Raw genomic sequence first — 17083 nt, 5'->3', positions numbered from 1 at the left:
AAGCACCAGCAGAGTCAGAAAAACGGTGAAGTAGGGGAGTGATATAAATTAGGAATCACTTCTTCTGCCTTATTCTAAAATTGACGTGCTTAATGGCATATTCGTTTCTCTGAAATACTCATTACTTGTGAGTCAAGACTGGTTGAATGCCTGTCAAAATTATGGTACTCCCTAAGTAACTTTGCCACCCATTTAACCATTTTAATTCATTTTAATACTGTTTCACCATACATCACTTTTACTTGATTTGACATAGACATAAGAACTGAAAGGTTTCTGAAGACAATTGATCTGTCAGATTATCATTTTCCCAGTTATTGAAAAGCAATTACTTTGATTTTGTTTACTTTACGCTCAGAAGCCACAACGAAACCTTCATCTTGCAGCTAATACATTTTATTTCATAGTCGACATGCATCCCATGAACCTTACTTTTCTCACTTCTTTACTTTGTGGGGTTTGACAATTTCAGTTTGAGAAACATTTCACACATACTTAGCCTGTGCTTCTCCTTAATTTTAGCTTTAGAGATGATGAAGTGTTCTTTTTCAACGTGCTACAACGTCACCAAACATATCTCACACAGCCCTCACAATGTTTTCCAGGTAATTCTGTGAAATTAACTGGTAGATGTCCGTTCTTCCTGTTTTGAAATAAATTTACAGTATCAAAGATTTGGGATATACATATTTTCTTTCTAAATAAAGAAGACACTTGGTTTCAATGAAATTGTATTTCACAATATCTCAAAATGCAAATTTTCAGAAACCTGTGAGCAGTGCATATTCACTGCATGTATTGGTCAGTTTGGAGAACAATGGTAACTGCATTTGTTATTCCCACACGTGTTAATTGCTGGTAGAGAAGAATATCATATTTATGCATGTTTATACAAAAATCATCCATCCAAATCAAAAGCTGAAGAGCCAAGAAGCTATTTTGTGTTGTGACAGTTCACCTGACCAAAGTAGTTTTGTGTAGATTTATTAGTACATGATATCTTCTGCTGTAACATTTGTTTCTTCTGTTTTAGTCTTAATTTTAGGGAAATGAATCCCACTAATGGCTATTAGCAGCAAATTCACTGCATGTGCTGTGGCACTTGCCACACAAAGCCAAAAAGAGTCTTCGAACCTTTCTTCTAAGACAACGAATTGAAAGACATTTTCCCGAAAACTGGCGATTCTTTCTGTGAGGTGATGAAGTTTCACAGCAGCCATAAAGCTGGTGACTGCAAGTACTAGAAATCCACCTGCAATGAAATGAAACAAGGCAGATTATGGTTGGGCTTCAGAAGACTTATTGAATACAACAGTGCGTGTGATACAGAGTAGGGATGGGTTTAGGCATGGCTTAAACACCTTCAAAATGCTTGGTTTTTATTGTATGGCCAAATCTTGTACCAGTGTTGGTAATAAAGTCCTTCCTTCCATGGTACAGATAGAGCCTAATTACTGGCATTCACAGCTCCTGTAAAAAAGCTGATAGATGAGAATTCACTGCTACACTTAATTTTATTCACAGGTATCTAAGTCAAGGAAATATTCAGTAAGGCAAGAGAAGGGATGTTAACATTGTGTATGAATGTGACTGGTAAAAGCTACTGGTAAATGCTGTTACCTGCAATGAAGTTCCAAAGGCAAACTCCTGCTGGACCTTTAATAGCCCGGTAAGGAACTTTTATTGCATTAAGAATGCAGAATCCAAAACTGACCAGAGAAAAGGAAATGGCCACACAGAGGAACATTATAATGATCACATGTAGGCCTGTATTCAGCTTTTTCACCATGTGAGGGAAAACTGTCAAGGAAAGAAAACATCATCTAGTCAGTGTGTGTTTTTTCTTGACAACAGTAATCACACTGTGCTGGTGCTGCAGACTTAAATTATACTGAAACAAGACTATCTTTTACAGAGGTGATCAATTCAGGTAATTACACACACCTTAGTTCATGATGCTTTATTTGTCACTACATCACACAAACTAGGGATATTCTACTACAGGAATATCCTTTACAAAGGTGCTGTGAATAAGGACTCAGGCTTAAGTCCTGCTTAATTTATCTACTTGTGTTAATGTCTTTATCTCTGCTATAGAATTAGTTAGTAATTAATTAGAAAGTTTATTAAAGAGTCCAGAAAGCTGTACAGAGATTAAAGGAGATTGGCTACTTTTTCCTCATTCTCTCTGACAGGATAGGGTGAGAGAACTGGTATGGTATTTCTGAATGCCTCAAAGAGGAGCAGAGCAGAGCTGGAAGGGGTTTGACCTGATGGCTGGTCTGCCAGCCATTCAAACTCACTGGACAGAGTAATTGAGTGTGACTGCTCTGCCCCATGTCATGAAGTTGCAGCTGCAGTCAGAGCTTGAGCAGGACTTGGTGATTGTAAAAGTGACTAGTCCACATTCATCTCAGCTTAACAACTGGTCATGCTGACCCAAGTTAAGTTTGCTCTGATTCTCTTCATACCTCTTAAGTCCCACAGTCCTGCCTGCCTTCGAGTTTTTAGAGTAGTGCTGTGCAGTTGTGTAGTCAGCCATGATCCTATGCGAAACTAATGGGTTTTTTGGTAGGTTCATTTTTTGGCCAGCTTAACTTCCTGACCAACTTCACTGCAACAACTCCCAGAGCCGTTGCAAAGGATTGGGCAGGACAGCATTCTTGTGGGCTACAGAGAGGATGGGGCTGCAGCAGCTTCAACTTATATCAGTTTAAGTCATGGTGGATCCGCAAACTGAACAGAAAATCATTAATGCAAAATAACATTTTCACTATAGCACATGATGTGCAAAACCTGGTAATCACCCAAAGTACAGATCAGTGTCTGAGTGCTTTTGAGACCTCAAGAAAACTTTTTACGTTAAAAAAAATGTAGAAATTCTTACAAATCTATTCAAGAGTTCAGCATTTTTTTCTCTCCAAAGTTATGAGGAAAAAAGGTAAAAATGTCTTCAACACATTAATAAAGTTAGGAGTGTTTGCTGTGGCAGGCAGCTGCATTAGGAGAGCTAGAGAAATGCAGAAATCTGGCCAGCTAAATAAATCTCTACTTCTTAAAGGAATAAAAAAGAGAAGGAGTTCAATAGAGAAGGTGAGGACAGAGGCATAAAGAGATTCCAGAGCAACACTTGGCATAGGAAAGAGTCAGTCAAGGGGAAGGTATGATTTACAGGGTCATCTCCAAATGACTTTCACTCCCTTCACAAGACCAACAGGAAACCCTCAATCTAGCCTTAGGGATTTCCTTCCCCCATCTCATGTCTTGATTTCAGGATATAACAGAACACAACTGGTAGAAAAAAGCCCAAAATGACAGATATTTTACATTTGCACTCGGATTCCAAACCATAAAAACCACAAGTCTGCCACAAACACAAATTTAATAATAGTAATTTGCATTCTATGAGGTCTTTAAATAAAAAGATGTTTTTAAAGTTGAACTTGACATCAGACTGAAGATTCAAACAAACCTGTACTCACTTGTGAACTGGGAGCGCCGTCCGCCCAACCCACACTGCCGAATTTTGCCGCCCTGGAAGAGTCCGTAGTAAATTTCTCCAATGAACTTGACCAGCTCCGGATCTGTGGCATTGACCAAATCAGCTCCTGTTTTGCAAAGGATCTTCCCAGTTATCCACTTTGGGGTCCCCATTGCAACAACAATCAGGATAAAAGACACAAAACTTATGAGAGAAGCCAAGGCAAATAAAGTCTTTTTAAAGCAGCCAGGCATCCTAGTGTTTTCAAGGAATCATCACCACAGCCTCTCTGCAGCAGGCATGTCTCCGTTCTTTCCTGTGCTCCAAAATTCACAAATGAAGAGCAGGTGCTTCAGAATACATCTCATTGTACTTTGAAGCTCCAGAAATTAATCGTAACAGTTAAAAATCAAATGAACAACATATTTTGCTGCGATAACATCCTGAAATGGTTGCAAGGAACAGCTTCATTATACTGTAGAGTGGTGATGCTTGTTTCTGCGGAAAGTAATCCTATATCTATTGCCTGGCTAAGGTTTCATCAGCGGTTTAATTGTCCTGCTCAAATGACATCAAGTTCTTTACTGTAACCTCATGGGAAGAAAATGAGGAGCAGAAGCTGTTTTTTTAGATTGTTAAACGTGGGTAAATAGCTGTGTGCAGGGGGCCAAGGATTAAACCAGACAATTTAGCAGCTGGGTTCTTCAGGCTCCTGAGCCTGCTCGCTCCCGCCCGCCTGTACATGTCAGTGCCGCCGGCGCGGTGCGGCTCGGCTCGGAGCGGAGCCCTCCCCTCGGCCGGCCGGCCAGCGGAAGGAGGCACATCACCGGTGCTCCGCGGTGCTGCACATACGGACTCTCCGAACACACGCGGTTCCTGCCGCCCAAGAGGCTGAGCTAACCGGCGTAACCCAAGCTACAGGCGCGGCCCACGGGTGCTGAAAAAACCTGTAATTGCCTGCACTTCTATGATTATCGCTACTTCAGCCCTACAGTGACCTCTGTAACCGCTAATTAATTAATTAATTACTCAATTAATCCTGGCGGTAACACAGCCTGTGGCTGGAATTCAGGCCAGGAGGGACAGTCGCCTTGCCCGGGGGAGCTGTGAAGGTGGATGCCTATGGGTAGCTGCCTACCCCTCAACAGCGCCGCCTCAAGGGTGCGGGATTTCCTGAGGTAAAAGTTTCTCAACGGCACCACCCGAGCCCCAGGGCAGGCTGGGGGTCGGCCAAGACACTGCGATTTCTCCTCCCCCGGCTCCGGCAGTGCCCCGGAACCGCAGCAGAATGAGGACGTTCCTTCCCCGTAGGCCCCGCCACCGCTACCAGAATCGGGCGCTGTCGCCCTGCACCCGCCCCCCCCGGGGCAGCCCGCATGCGCAGGCGAGACCTGCCAGCCACCCAGGCGAAGCGCTGTGCAGCGGAGTAGGGCCGGAGTCAGAGTGGGGTGGGTCGGGCTAGCAGTGAGCATGGCCGCGGCAGGCAGGGTGCTGGTGTATGGGGGTCGAGGCGCGCTGGGGTCCCAGTGCGTGCGGTACCTCAAGTCCAGGGACTGGGTAAGTGCTGGCAGGGCTGGAGATGGCGAGGCTAGGAGCGCTCCCGATCGGGGGGCAGCGTGAGGCGGTTCGGCGGCCGGGCGCTAACGCGCTGCTTTCTCTGCAGTGGGTGGCCAGCATTGACCTGGCGGAGAACGAGGATGCCAGCGCCAGCGTGGTGGTGAGGATGACCGACTCTTTCCCTGAGCATGCTGAGCAGGTGGGTCGGCGCGGGGCGGCCTGAGGCGGTGGAGGGGAGCGGTCAGCCGCTGCTTCGAGTTCTCATCCGTGCGCTCTTGACAGTGGTGCGGAAGCAAGGAGGGTGGCGGCTGTAGGGATGGATCCAGATTCGGGCAAGAAGCAGCCGCTGTGGGTTAAGGAGCTTACCGGTGACGGTACCCTCAACCCGAAGATCATCACATCTGCTTGTCGTTGCTTTCTTCCTTATTATTTGTAATTTAATTGCATGCGTGAATATGCAGAAAGAGCTTGATGTGGGATTTTGGAGGTTCAGCATGTAATGCAGTTTTGCATTACTTTTTTCTTGGTCACTTGAAAAGTTACAGATTGAATCAGGTGAGTATAATAAAGATGAATTTGGACACCTTAAAATGCAACAACACTTCTCTTGAATGCCCTAAATCTTAAATACATAGGTTGTAGGTAGAAGGTATACTCAAAGCATGCAAACTCTAAGCCCTGGTGGGATACGTAGAGAATACACTGGTTTCCACAAAGGTGAATATGGTTGAATCCAAGCTAGCCTAAAAACTGTTCTGCTTCATTCTCAAGAGATAGGATTTAGTTTTTAATTTGTAACTTTCAGCTCTATTTTTGTTGTTGATAAACTAAATCATTAGCCAGTGTTTTCTTTATATCTACTAATTCTTAAGGCTCTTGAAGAGTAATGAAGAGTTTGTAACATATTTTTTTCAATGCTCAGCTGTTGCGAAAACCAGTGGATATTTGTCTTTGTTGAGAAACAGGTTGTTTGCTTTTCACGTTGGCAGAGAAAATTGATAGGCAACACATTTATTGCCAGCTGTCAAGTCTTGTGTTTGAAAGTGAAAAATATACTGGATATTTAAAAGTATACAAATACAAATTTAGGGGCCATACTTGAACTGATGGTTGTAGTCTAGATAGAAGCAATAAAAAGGCTGATCTTCAGTTGTTCATTTCTTGCACTATCATTAAAAATGACACCCATAGTCCTGGTCAGACCTGGAGTTTCATTTTCCATGTTAAGCAGCACCATACCCAGAGAAGAACCTCTCAAAAAGTAAGTCACAAATAAAAACTGTTAATGATACAGGTCAGGGTCAGATCTTTCAGTCCAGCTAAAATCAGTTATTTCCAGTACTATCATGGACTGTGCGATCTGACCTTCATTGGGCTGACTTTTATCTGTAGTTGTCTTTCAACACAATTACTTTGAGTTCATACAGATCATAAATATTAATCTTATGCAGTTATTTCAATTGCTGTGTGTTGTGTTACTTGGCTAAAAAGTGGGTCAGTCCTGACATTTACTTCTGTGCCTTACTCATCCGATGTTTCCAATGTGTCTTTGTTCTGTGTACTGTAGGTGACAGCAGAGGTTGGAAAACTCCTTGGTGAAGAAAAGGTGGATGCAATCTTGTGTGTAGCAGGAGGATGGGCTGGAGGCAGCGCCAAAGCTAAGTGTAAGCCTTTGGTACATGGGTGTCAGTAAACCCATGAATGAAATCTGAGAGGAATCCTTAAAAATCATGGTAATAAGGATATTTCAGATGGTCTTTCTTCCCGAGTCCAGAAGAGGACATGAGCATAAAAGTACAGAATGGCTCAGTCACAATGCTGCTTAGTGCTTCTGTGAACTTTTGTGCTTAAATTTGCACGGCACTTGGTATTCTCAGTAATACTTCTTGATGTGCTAGTTTGCACTGAAAGATCTCGGTGCACTTCATGAAGGAGTTCAATGTTATTAGCTATGAGCTAACTTCTGCTGAGTTTACCTATATCAGGCAAGTTACATAGAACAATGGCTAGGCAGAAACGTCAGTGTTGTTTCCCAGTTCATTGCTATATGTGTATAAGCTCAGTTGCCTCCTGTAGTTCTATGAGCTATTACTGTGCAATACAGTGTTGGAAGGGGGCTGTCTAATGGCCTGAGATCATGCTACAGAAAAAAAGCTTGTAGACATGGAATATTCAGAATGAAATTTTATACTTTACCTGCTAGTGTAGAAATACAAGCTAAAAAATAGTCTTGTTTTCTGTCTGGAGGAAATCTGGTAAAATGTGTTCTGTTCTTCCCCCATTCCAGTTTGGACATTAAAGGCAAAGATTTCTTTTTGATGAGAGGCAAGATGGAAAGGCATATGTTATGCTACAGCTGCATTATGTTAGATTGTTAGCTTAAATAAGCTACTTTATCATAACCATGATTTATAGTGATGGTGTTGATAGAGTAGTAGGGTATCTTGGGATAGGTGGTTGGCTTATACCACGGTTATTTAGACTTGCTCCATATTGTGTTACGGAAATGGTCATTCTGAAATACTAGAATCTTCGGCATTATTGTTTTTCTTTTTTCCCATGTTGATACTGATAATAAAGAAAACCGATGCTGAAAGGTCGTATTTTGCTTTCATTTGAAGTTACTGTTGTACCTCCCTTGTAGGCTGCCTTACTGGGGATTGTAGCACATTTACTTATTCCAGTACCTAGGTGCACTGGAACACTCGTTTGGTACAGTGCAGATGCGTGTGTCTTCAGTATCCCATGCCAGTGTCCTAATGTCAGGCAGACAGGTTGTTTCTTGGTTTATGAAGTAATCTGACAATGAGAAATACTTTTTTGTTGGACTCCTTTGTCTCTTGGAGTCTTCTGTCTGCATACTAATGGAGCATAGTTCTTTTGCAGTCAGTGAGGAAGTTATGAGAAGAGTTAGATCTTGCTACTGTAAGGTGGGGTGAGGCTAATGTGAGAGTTTTGAGATCCTTGACACAGATTGAAGCAACCTTATAGGAGTTTCAAGAACTTGGAAATCTGAACCATTAATGGAGAGCTAATGGAACTGTTTTGTGTGTGTTTGCTTTTTATTTGTGGTGGTGAGAAAGCAAGTAACTGCCTAGAATATATGCTGTAGAGTTGGGACGTGGAGCCTAAAGAGAAGGGAGATACAAAGGACATAAATTGTTATTTTAGCCAATGTGGAAGTAGAAAATAGTAGAAAGCATGTTTCCTGTTGTATTCTAACAGTAAGGAAATTAGAGTTAGAAGTCTTCTAACTTTTAGTTGATTTTACTAATTCTCTTCCTAACCAGCTTTATACAAAAACTGTGATCTCATGTGGAAGCAGAGTGTTTGGACATCGACTATTTCCAGCCACCTAGCCACAAAACATCTGAAAGAAGGTGGCCTCTTGACTTTGACAGGAGCTCAAGCTGCTTTGTCTGGAACCCCAGGTAAAATGCAATACATGGTCACTGCTGGGACATCAGCAGTTACAGTTGTCTGTTAGTGTGAGCATTCTTGTTTATGAAGCAGCAGTTTCACTCTCCGGTGTCTTGGCATTTAGTACAAGTGGAAAATTGCTACTAAAACACTGAAGTGTACTTTTACAGGTAGCAGTACATAATCTCTTTACACTGGATTGCAAACAGAATCTGTATTTAAATAACATCCTTGACCATGGTGAAATGTACTTGGCTAATACATGATACAGTAAAAAAATATTGGAAAATAATTTTCAGAAGAATAGAAGCACACAGCAAGCTGTAAGGTTAATCATAGAATCACAGAATGGTTGGGGTTGGAAGGGACCTGAAAGCTCATCTAGGTCCAATCCCGCTGCCATGGGCAGGGACACCTTCCACTAGACGAGTTTGCTCAAAGCTCCATCCAACCTGGCCTTGAGCACTGCCAGGGATGGGACATCCAGAGCTTCTCTGGGCAACCTGTTCCAGTGCCTCAAATAAAGTAAAATGTCCTGTTTGTGTTCTGAAAGGCAGAGTCCTTAGTTGCCCAATTTTTTCATTGGCAATGACTCAGCTAATTCTGTTGACTCTATTTGTCCTGTTCATGTTCTGATTCCCGTCTGCCTTTGATTCAGACACAAATAAGCTTGTTGACCTTCAGCTTTGCCATCTGCTAGCTATTTAATACAAACTTTATTGGGTTTTTCATCTCGCTTCTCACCAGGTTGGTCTGCATGGAGGAAGGAATCTGAGAGCAATTTAACATTAAAACAAAGCAGCACTGACACAAGCCCACAGGCAGGGAGTGGAAAGGTTTTGAGACAAATACTTGTATTTCCCAATCTTTTGTTAGCATGACTTTAACGATATTTTCCTGAGACATAGATACTAAAATTTTAAAACATCCATTTTATGAACATCCCTGAAGGCTGTATCTGAAACTGTTTGGGGAAGAATATGCTATATTTTCTAGTTAGTGGTTTATCTTGTACACTTACAGCTGCTTCTGGCATAGTCAGAAGATAAAAGGCTTACTTTATGAAAAAAAGCAGATGCGTAATTTACAGTGTAGTGCTGCTGACCATATACAAATGAAAAAACATGAACTCCAGCAAACTTTCCTGTTTTTTATTTGGTGGTTTTGGGGGAGATGGGGACCACAGCACAGGAAACAGTGATTTGCTTTCATGTTCTGAATTAGCTGGTTTCAGCTAGTCTGGATTTTTTCCTGAAAAACACAGCAGTGCTTTCGGCAAACACATGCAACTCATTAACATCAGGAAGAGTTGGGAAAGAGATGTTACTCAACTTTTGCAAAAAAAAATGGAAGGAGTAATCTTTTTCTTGTTTGCTATTAGCATGGTTTTTCTTTTGCTGTGTGAAAATGTTGACTTGCATAATGTGAACTGAAGAATGCTGAAAATCACAGTTACAGAAGCAGTCTGACAGTGGTGGCTAAGGAATATGGAAGCATGAACAAGTTTAAGAAGACTTAGAATGTTTTGTTTAGACAGTACAAGAGGGAAATGCCATACAATTGGAAGTATCTTTATCATAACAATAATACAAGTTTGTTCCTGCTGCCCATGATTCTCCTGATAAAAATTATGTCCAATTGGATATAGTGGAGACACTTCTACAATTACCTTTGGTAATTGTACAAAGGTAAAATTACCTTTGTAAATTTGATACGAAATACTTCCTCAGGAACACTGGAAAGGGGTTGTATAGTTACATAAATGGGTAGAAAGGCATCCAGTTGTATAGACAAAATGCATTTGTTTTCTTATGTACTTAGTCTGTGTCTGGACTGCTTGGCAGAACGTACTGTGAGACATCTCAGATCTTCAGCACCCTGATTGTCCAGATCTTTACCCAACCAGTGTGCCTTATGCTCTCATTCCTGTTGCTCTTACACTGCTGGGTACTGTCTGCCTAGAAAGCAGCAGTGTTCAGGAAGAAATTGTTTTACACACAGATTATTTTCTCCCATGGTGGGTAGGGAGGTATTGTAGCTTTTTTCAAAGGGCTTGTCAGATTTGGGGTGCTGACCAAGTGAATTACAGTTCTGGAGAGAAGTGAGCTGTATCTGTTTGGGTCAAAACCCGCATAAGATGAAAATAAATGGATGTTTGCCTTTAGTAAATTCTACAAGCATTTTCACAGTTACTTTATTAGATTTGTGAGGTTAGTTAGCCCTGTAGATCACATCCTTCAGGGTATGTTTGGATACATTAACTTACTACTTAACTCTGTAAGCTGCTAATTTCTGTGATGCTTCCTGGATGCCTAGTAAGAGCTTCTTGTTTTTTTTCCTTTTATATACTTTTTTTCCCTTTAAATATGTATGTTTTAACGTGTTTTAAAAATCTGATTCTGTTCTGGCTGTGGTAAGTGGTCTTAAACTTGATGTTCATCAAACAATCTGAGTTTTTTTATTAAACTACTGATGGCATTGAAAGCTGTTTTGATTATGCTTTAATTTGCCTGTTTTTAATTGTCAGGGATGATTGGCTATGGCATGGCCAAAGGAGCAGTGCATCAGCTGTGTCAGAGTTTAGCAGGTCCCAATAGTGGCCTGCCGTCTGGGTCTGCTGCTGTTGCCATTTTACCGTAAGTGGTTGCACAGTTGCTTCTGTGTTGTTTTATTTGATTACTGCTGTAACCTGGAGTCACATGGATGTGCTTGTGATGTCCTATACACAGGCCACAAACAGCTTCTCACACCTATTCACAGCTTCAGGCAAGTCACTGTGAAAATGTTTGTTTGGTTTTTTTTATTTTCCTTTGCAAAACGGTAGTGGATGTTAGGATTGAAATTTGATTTGCTTTTAACCAGTTCAACTGTAGCCATGCATTAACATGAGGTTTTTTGATTCTTTTTTTCCAGTATAGACAGAACTCTGAAAATGGGATGAGCTATTCAGCACAGTTGTAGATTGAACATGTGATAGTAGTAAAGGGTAAATAGTAAAGCAAAAGGATTACTTAACAAGTTTTGACTTGGTTAAAGATACTTCTTCATAAGGTGCTGCATAACTAAGCTTGATCAGTAAAAGATCATTTTGGGGATATGTGAAAAGAAAAACCTTAGCTTGTATTTTCCTGTCACAGCTTTCTTTTTGATGAGGAAAGCTAGAAAAGTAGCCTAGAAGATCTTCAGTCTGTCTAAACTCAGCAATTCTGTTGCCAAAATGAAAAGTATTTTTCTTGCCAGGTCCATTCAGGACCAAAAACTATTAAAGAGTTCTATATAGGGATTTAGATCACTATCTGAATTCTCCCTGCTTTGTTTTCCTCTTACACAAACATCATCTTCTACAGAGCTGGATGGACAGGCAGACACCAATATCACTGGACTCTTGGGTGTTCTGCATTTGGATACTCCTCATGCCAAACTGGTTTTGAGTGTAGTTTTGAGAGAGTAATAATACCTTGGATTATCAACAGTATCTCGAGGAAGGACTTGTGAAAAGTTCACCCCTTTATCACTGTATATAGCATAAATATATATCATCAAAGTCAAAGCTTCCTATGCTTATGCACTTAACCTCTGCATTTGCAGCTGGCATGAGGCTCTATGAAAGCATGGCTGTACTGCTCGTGTGCTGTGCAGTACACCTGAACAAGCATGTTGCTGTCTCTTCCTGTCTGCAGGGAAGAGACTAGAAGGGAGCTGTGGACTGAGTGATTGCTCTAATAGGCTGGATTTCATCAGCAAGCCAGGAAGGTGAGGGCTTGTAGGTTGGAGCCTTTGGTATATGTTGAAACTGATGGCTATATGTTCTCAGCACGTGGAGGATGAAGGGGAAATCCATACCATGTGGTCTAAAAGGCAAGCGTATGCTACAGTGCTGGATAGAAGCAGGTGGCACTCATCAGAAACATGGTGTATAATTAAAAGGCTTATCATTTTTAATCACAGGGTTACCTTAGATACACCAGCAAACAGGAAATCAATGCCTGATGCAGATTTCAGCTCCTGGACACCTTTAGAATTCATTGCTGAGTGAGTATCAGTGTGGTAACTAAGCAATTCCTCACTGTCCCTTTTGCTGCTGTATCTTTATTGCCTGTTCTCTCTAAATAGCAGTCTTGGATTTGGGTGGCTTTTTACCTCCATCATCTGATTGTGCATGTTTCTCAATCACGTTGGGTTTATTGCACAGGCTTCTTAACTGGAGAAAATCAGCCCACCTATGTCAACTGCAGCATCTCTACACCAGTTATTCTACCAAGGGAGATTGCCTTAAGCAGTCATAAGCCACAGAACCTCATAAAGCCTGTAGACAAATTGAATTACAGACAGCAGATGCAAGAGACAATAGTCTGGCTTAAAGGTAGACTGCAAATAGGCATGGAAACTTTGGGATTTTTTTTTTCTGTTAAACACTCTGTGCCCAGTCTGTGGTGTGTTCACTTCTCAGCTGACAAAATTCCTGCTCTTGTTTAGAAAAATTTAGTCATTCGTTTCTTTTTTTCCATCATCCACAAAGGCTTGTCCTGAATGTTGTTGCAAAATGCTGAGATTCCCAGCTGTATTTTGCATAAGAGCAGGCTGGGATTGCCCTGCTCACTGTGTGTCTCTCCTCTTGGTTAGAGAGGGTGCAGCACGAGTGCTGCTTTCTGCGCTGTGATCAGGAGTAGCAGAGATCCTGCTGAGGGTGAGCTGTCAAAAGGAAGAAAATAAGGACACAGCGAGGAAAACCAAACATGAATCTACATTCATACATTGTAAAGGGCTTTACTCTTACACTTTTTAAAGTCTTTTAGAGCTGACACTGAAATTGCATTTACCTATGCTAATTGTTCAGAGAGTAGTTTAGTTCTGACATTAGATTTCCTTTTTTTTTGTGACTTTTTAAAGTTAGAGTGGGAAATGGTTTTGTGAGCACCCTCTGCAGCTGTTTGATGTGGCTCTTTAAAAGGCCCCATCGAGTTGGCCTAAAAACGTTTAAAAAAAGATCTTTAGTTTATTGTGCTTAACCAGATGTGGTGGTTTTACAATTTTTATTTTTTTTTTTTTTTAAATTTTTAAGTCTTTTTTCCATATGGAAGAACTAGGTTGATTGTTTTGGTTTGTTTCTTGAGTTCTAATTCCTGAACTTTTAAATCCAGTTTTGAAAATGGAAAATCTTGCTGGCTGTGGAAGAAAAATGTGATGTTAAGTGTTGGTAACATCTTCATCTTGGGAAAGAGGCAGAAAAACTTTCCCTACTGGGCGCTTGAATGTTGTGCCATTGTGTCAGATGGCAGGACATTCCAGGATGGCAGTTGCTGTGTCTGCAACATTGGAAGGGTTGATGGACCTGAAAAATACACTGTGCTTTCTGTATTATATTTTGAGCAAGGAGTTTGTGTTACATCTTGGTAAGACGTGTTCTCGTGTGTTACCTGAATGAGTCCATCTTACTTTGCAATACTTTGGATGTCTTAAGGCTTTGTGTGCTTCTGCTGAGACCAGTTAAATATCTAAATGTTACAGTGGCCTGTGGGAGACTAGTGGGTTTAGCAACTCTGTTATAGCCATAAATGCTACAAAGGCAACTTAAGTTGCCTTTCCTTCCTCTTTTCAGTATTTGTTTTTGAACTTGGAAATAACTCACCTCTTTGGCTCGCCACTTGAACATTTTAAGCTCCTGGCCTTTTCCTTTGAGATGTTGTGAAAATCCTGTGTGAGCTCTGTAAAGCCCTATGGATTTTTCTGGGCCTGTGACCAGTTCCGAGGGCCTGAATCCAGTTATGGCACTGCTAGTTCACAATGTACATGGAAATCACCAGAGAGGGCAATAGGAGGAGAAGTAAAACTAATAGGCTTGTATCTTATGCTTCCATCAGTGTACCTGATAATGTTTTTTTTTCTTCTTCCTCACCCTGTTTTATCCATTTATTTTGAAACAGAACCTTTTATGACTGGATAACAGGAAAGAATCGACCAAACTCAGGTAGCCTAATCCAGGTGGTAACTACAGGAGGGAAGACTGAACTAGTTGCGGCAGCACATCTTTGATGTAAGCCTCTTAAGGTGGTGAAACTTCAGCAGCGGAGAAGCTATGGGAAGTCTGTGTGCCACCAATTTGGGTGGTCTTCTATATCCGGTGGTTATGTCATTAATGGAACCAGATTTCAAGTAATATTTCTGTGCTGCCAGTGTGAGCTATCAGCATTTGTTTACCAACAAGTATCATGTATTTGTCTCTAAATGCAAGTTTCAGGCTTGAAAGTTTGTGTGTGTCCTAATTCTGAGCATTTTATGTTGACTTACCTGTTTTCTCTGAAATGGGAACTGTGCTTAATTATGTCATGTAATCACACACATAATGGTTGGATTGTTTTTTTTCTCAGTCAGTAAGTGTTCCTGGCAACTTCCTGTGAAACTTCCAGTAGTCTGTGTCTTTGTCAGGAGATATATCCATGCCTCTGCATATTGTGTTGGCTGTAACAGCAGGAAACATTGCAGTCGGGTATAATGTCCTAGTCTGGTAACATTTTTCTTGTCAGTGTTTCACTTAAGTTAATGGAACTCTATAGAGAATACTCACTTGAGAAGGAGGTTTCTAATTTGCCTTACAGCTCATAAGCTGCTGTCAGTCATTCTGTCAAATGATTAGTATGACTTTGTGTTAGTCATGATGGTTCTTTACTCTTCCAAGAAGCAAAGTGCCATAAAGAAGTACTAGAAAAACATATATACACTTCTATTTGGATATGGAATTTTTTGTGCTAAATAAATACATATTGTTTTATGTGCTGGACTGTCTCCATCACTGTAACCTAAATATCTGGGTAACATTTTAACCAGTTTAATTGAACTTGCAGTTTGGTTATGGCAGGAGACTTTTCACTTCCTTCCTTCCGAGCATGCTGCATAAAACACATTTCTGTGATAGAGATGCCCAAGAGCTACAAGCTGTGCACAGAAGCAGGCTTTCAGCTGGAGCAAGTGTTATCTTTAATCCAGCTACACTGTGTGGAAATACAGTTTGGTTGCACAGGGAAAGTATTGTCTAGTCTGAGCATAGACTCACATGAAACCAGGACTGTCAGATTTTTTTGGAACATCGTGAGAACAGCTGGATATGCAAAATTGTATGTACAGTCTCTATGCACTTTTTTTTTTTTTTATATTAACTTCAAGTTTAAGGATTTATCATAATGAGTCAGGAAATCTTTCCCTTCTCTCAGCTAGGAAGAGCTGATAGTTTTACCATGGTCGTGGTTGCATGATTGCCTCTTGTGGAATGGCTGTCCCTTTACTTACTTTGTTTTGCTGGTTGCAAAGGTGTAAGGGTAATTTTTATGTCCTGTCAAACCAGTTGAGAACTGTCAATTCATGAAGCTGCTTTGGATTCTAACAGAAGACTGGCAGCTGTGCTATTTGACCAGCAGTTTCTGCAGGCTGAGAGTACAGACAAAAGCTGCGAGGCACTGATAAGGAATAAAGCACTAAGGTGTTACTTGGTTATCCTGGAAAAGGGAAGAGCTGTCCTACTACAAGCTTGCCTGACTCAAAGGTTTCCCTTTTCCAAGCTAGCTGAATTTCCAAGTTGCATTCAAGTCACTGTGTTGTGTCATCTTGCAAACATCAATTGAAATGTGTCTTGGAAGCTGCCTGAACTGCAGATCAAACTCTTGAATGGTGAAGGGAGCATAGCTGGGATTCCAGATGTGTTTTACATAGCTGGCTATGGGCACAGGGCCAAGGACCTGGCAGGCTGTATGGCTCAAGGGTACTTTTGCAGAGCTTGCTGTGGCAGTAGATGGTAACACAGCGAAAAGACTAAGATGAGCAGAGAATCTTATTTGCTAAGGGCTACAGGGGATTTGCATCTTTTGCAAAAGATGGACATATGTGGATATATGTGGACTTATGTGGACATACCCAGGCCTTAATGTTGCTATTAATAACAGGATGAAAGGAGGAAACCAGATTTAGAATTTGGTAGAACAGAGAGGGTCAGGAAAAGATGAGGTGTGATCCATGCATTTCAGAAGCTAGATTGGTTCCTTCCTTTTCACTGGAAAGACCTGGTGGTCCTGATAGGAAAACCTGAGGCAAATGTGTGGTTCTGACCTAGATGCTCTAGGTTTGCTCTGCGAGAGCTCTGGTTCTGTCAACCAGAGATATGGCCTTGAAAACAGGGGAGGTGTCCATGCTATGCGCAGCTGCGCACCTGGAGACTGCAGGTCTATCGTGAAGATATACACGGAATGATTTGGTTTGGAAGGGACATTTGAAGATCATCTAGTCCAACCCCTTACCATGGGCGAGGACAGTTTATATGTTGTTTATATGTCACCATCAACATCAATGTAATACTGTGGAAGCAAGAAGTTTATTCTTTAATATAAGAAATGCAAAATTTAGTCATTTCTTACACATGTTGAGTGGCTGAATTTATCAGGTTTTTATTTAGGACTGTACAACTGGTACCATATTAGAAAATCCACACGCAGAGAGCCAATTTAGTGAGTTCTATACAACCTTCTTTTGAAGGTGCATACTACTGTTCACTAAAGAAAAAGATCAGTGAGATCTGGGGAAAAATAAACAAGTTGTGTCATGCAAATCAGTTCTGTTCTCACACTAAACCATTTGTGG

At 41.2% G+C, this 17083-nt stretch overlaps 2 protein-coding genes across 2 annotated transcripts; one reads left to right on the top strand and one right to left on the bottom strand.

Annotated features, from left to right (window-relative positions):
• Positions 1-986: 986 nt before the first annotated feature.
• Positions 987-3735, bottom strand: CLRN2 (clarin 2; the record flags this gene model as incomplete). Its single annotated transcript, XM_080623781.1, has 3 exons — positions 987-1252; positions 1621-1800; positions 3483-3735. 3 exons carry the CDS (start codon positions 3733-3735, stop codon positions 987-989), a joined length of 699 nt encoding a protein of 232 aa, XP_080479907.1.
• Positions 3736-4939: 1204 nt separating this feature from the next.
• On the top strand, positions 4940-14912 carry QDPR (quinoid dihydropteridine reductase). Its single transcript, XM_080632519.1, has 7 exons — positions 4940-5038; positions 5145-5237; positions 6606-6702; positions 8329-8469; positions 10986-11094; positions 12407-12490; positions 14383-14912. Exons 1-7 carry the CDS (start codon positions 4952-4954, stop codon positions 14489-14491), a joined length of 720 nt encoding a protein of 239 aa, XP_080488645.1. The 5' UTR covers positions 4940-4951; the 3' UTR covers positions 14492-14912.
• Positions 14913-17083: the final 2171 nt, after the last annotated feature.

The sequence above is a fragment of the Psittacula echo genome, assembly GCF_963264785.1.
Source record: "Psittacula echo genome assembly, chromosome: 1".
Taxonomy (NCBI): domain Eukaryota; kingdom Metazoa; phylum Chordata; class Aves; order Psittaciformes; family Psittacidae; genus Psittacula; species Psittacula echo.
Note: the sequence above shows the minus strand (reverse complement) of the source record. Positions and strands in the feature narration are given on the sequence as shown.

Coding starts and splice junctions, on each gene's coding strand:
- QDPR (XM_080632519.1), top strand. CDS start 4,952: ATGGCCGCGGCAGGCAGGGTGCTGGTGTATGGGGGTCGAGGCGCGCTG. Junction 5,238..6,605: donor TCCCTGAGCATGCTGAGCAG/GTGGGTCGGCGC, acceptor TGTGTACTGTAG/GTGACAGCAGAGGTTGGAAA. Junction 6,703..8,328: donor AGGCAGCGCCAAAGCTAAGT/GTAAGCCTTTGG, acceptor CTTCCTAACCAG/CTTTATACAAAAACTGTGAT.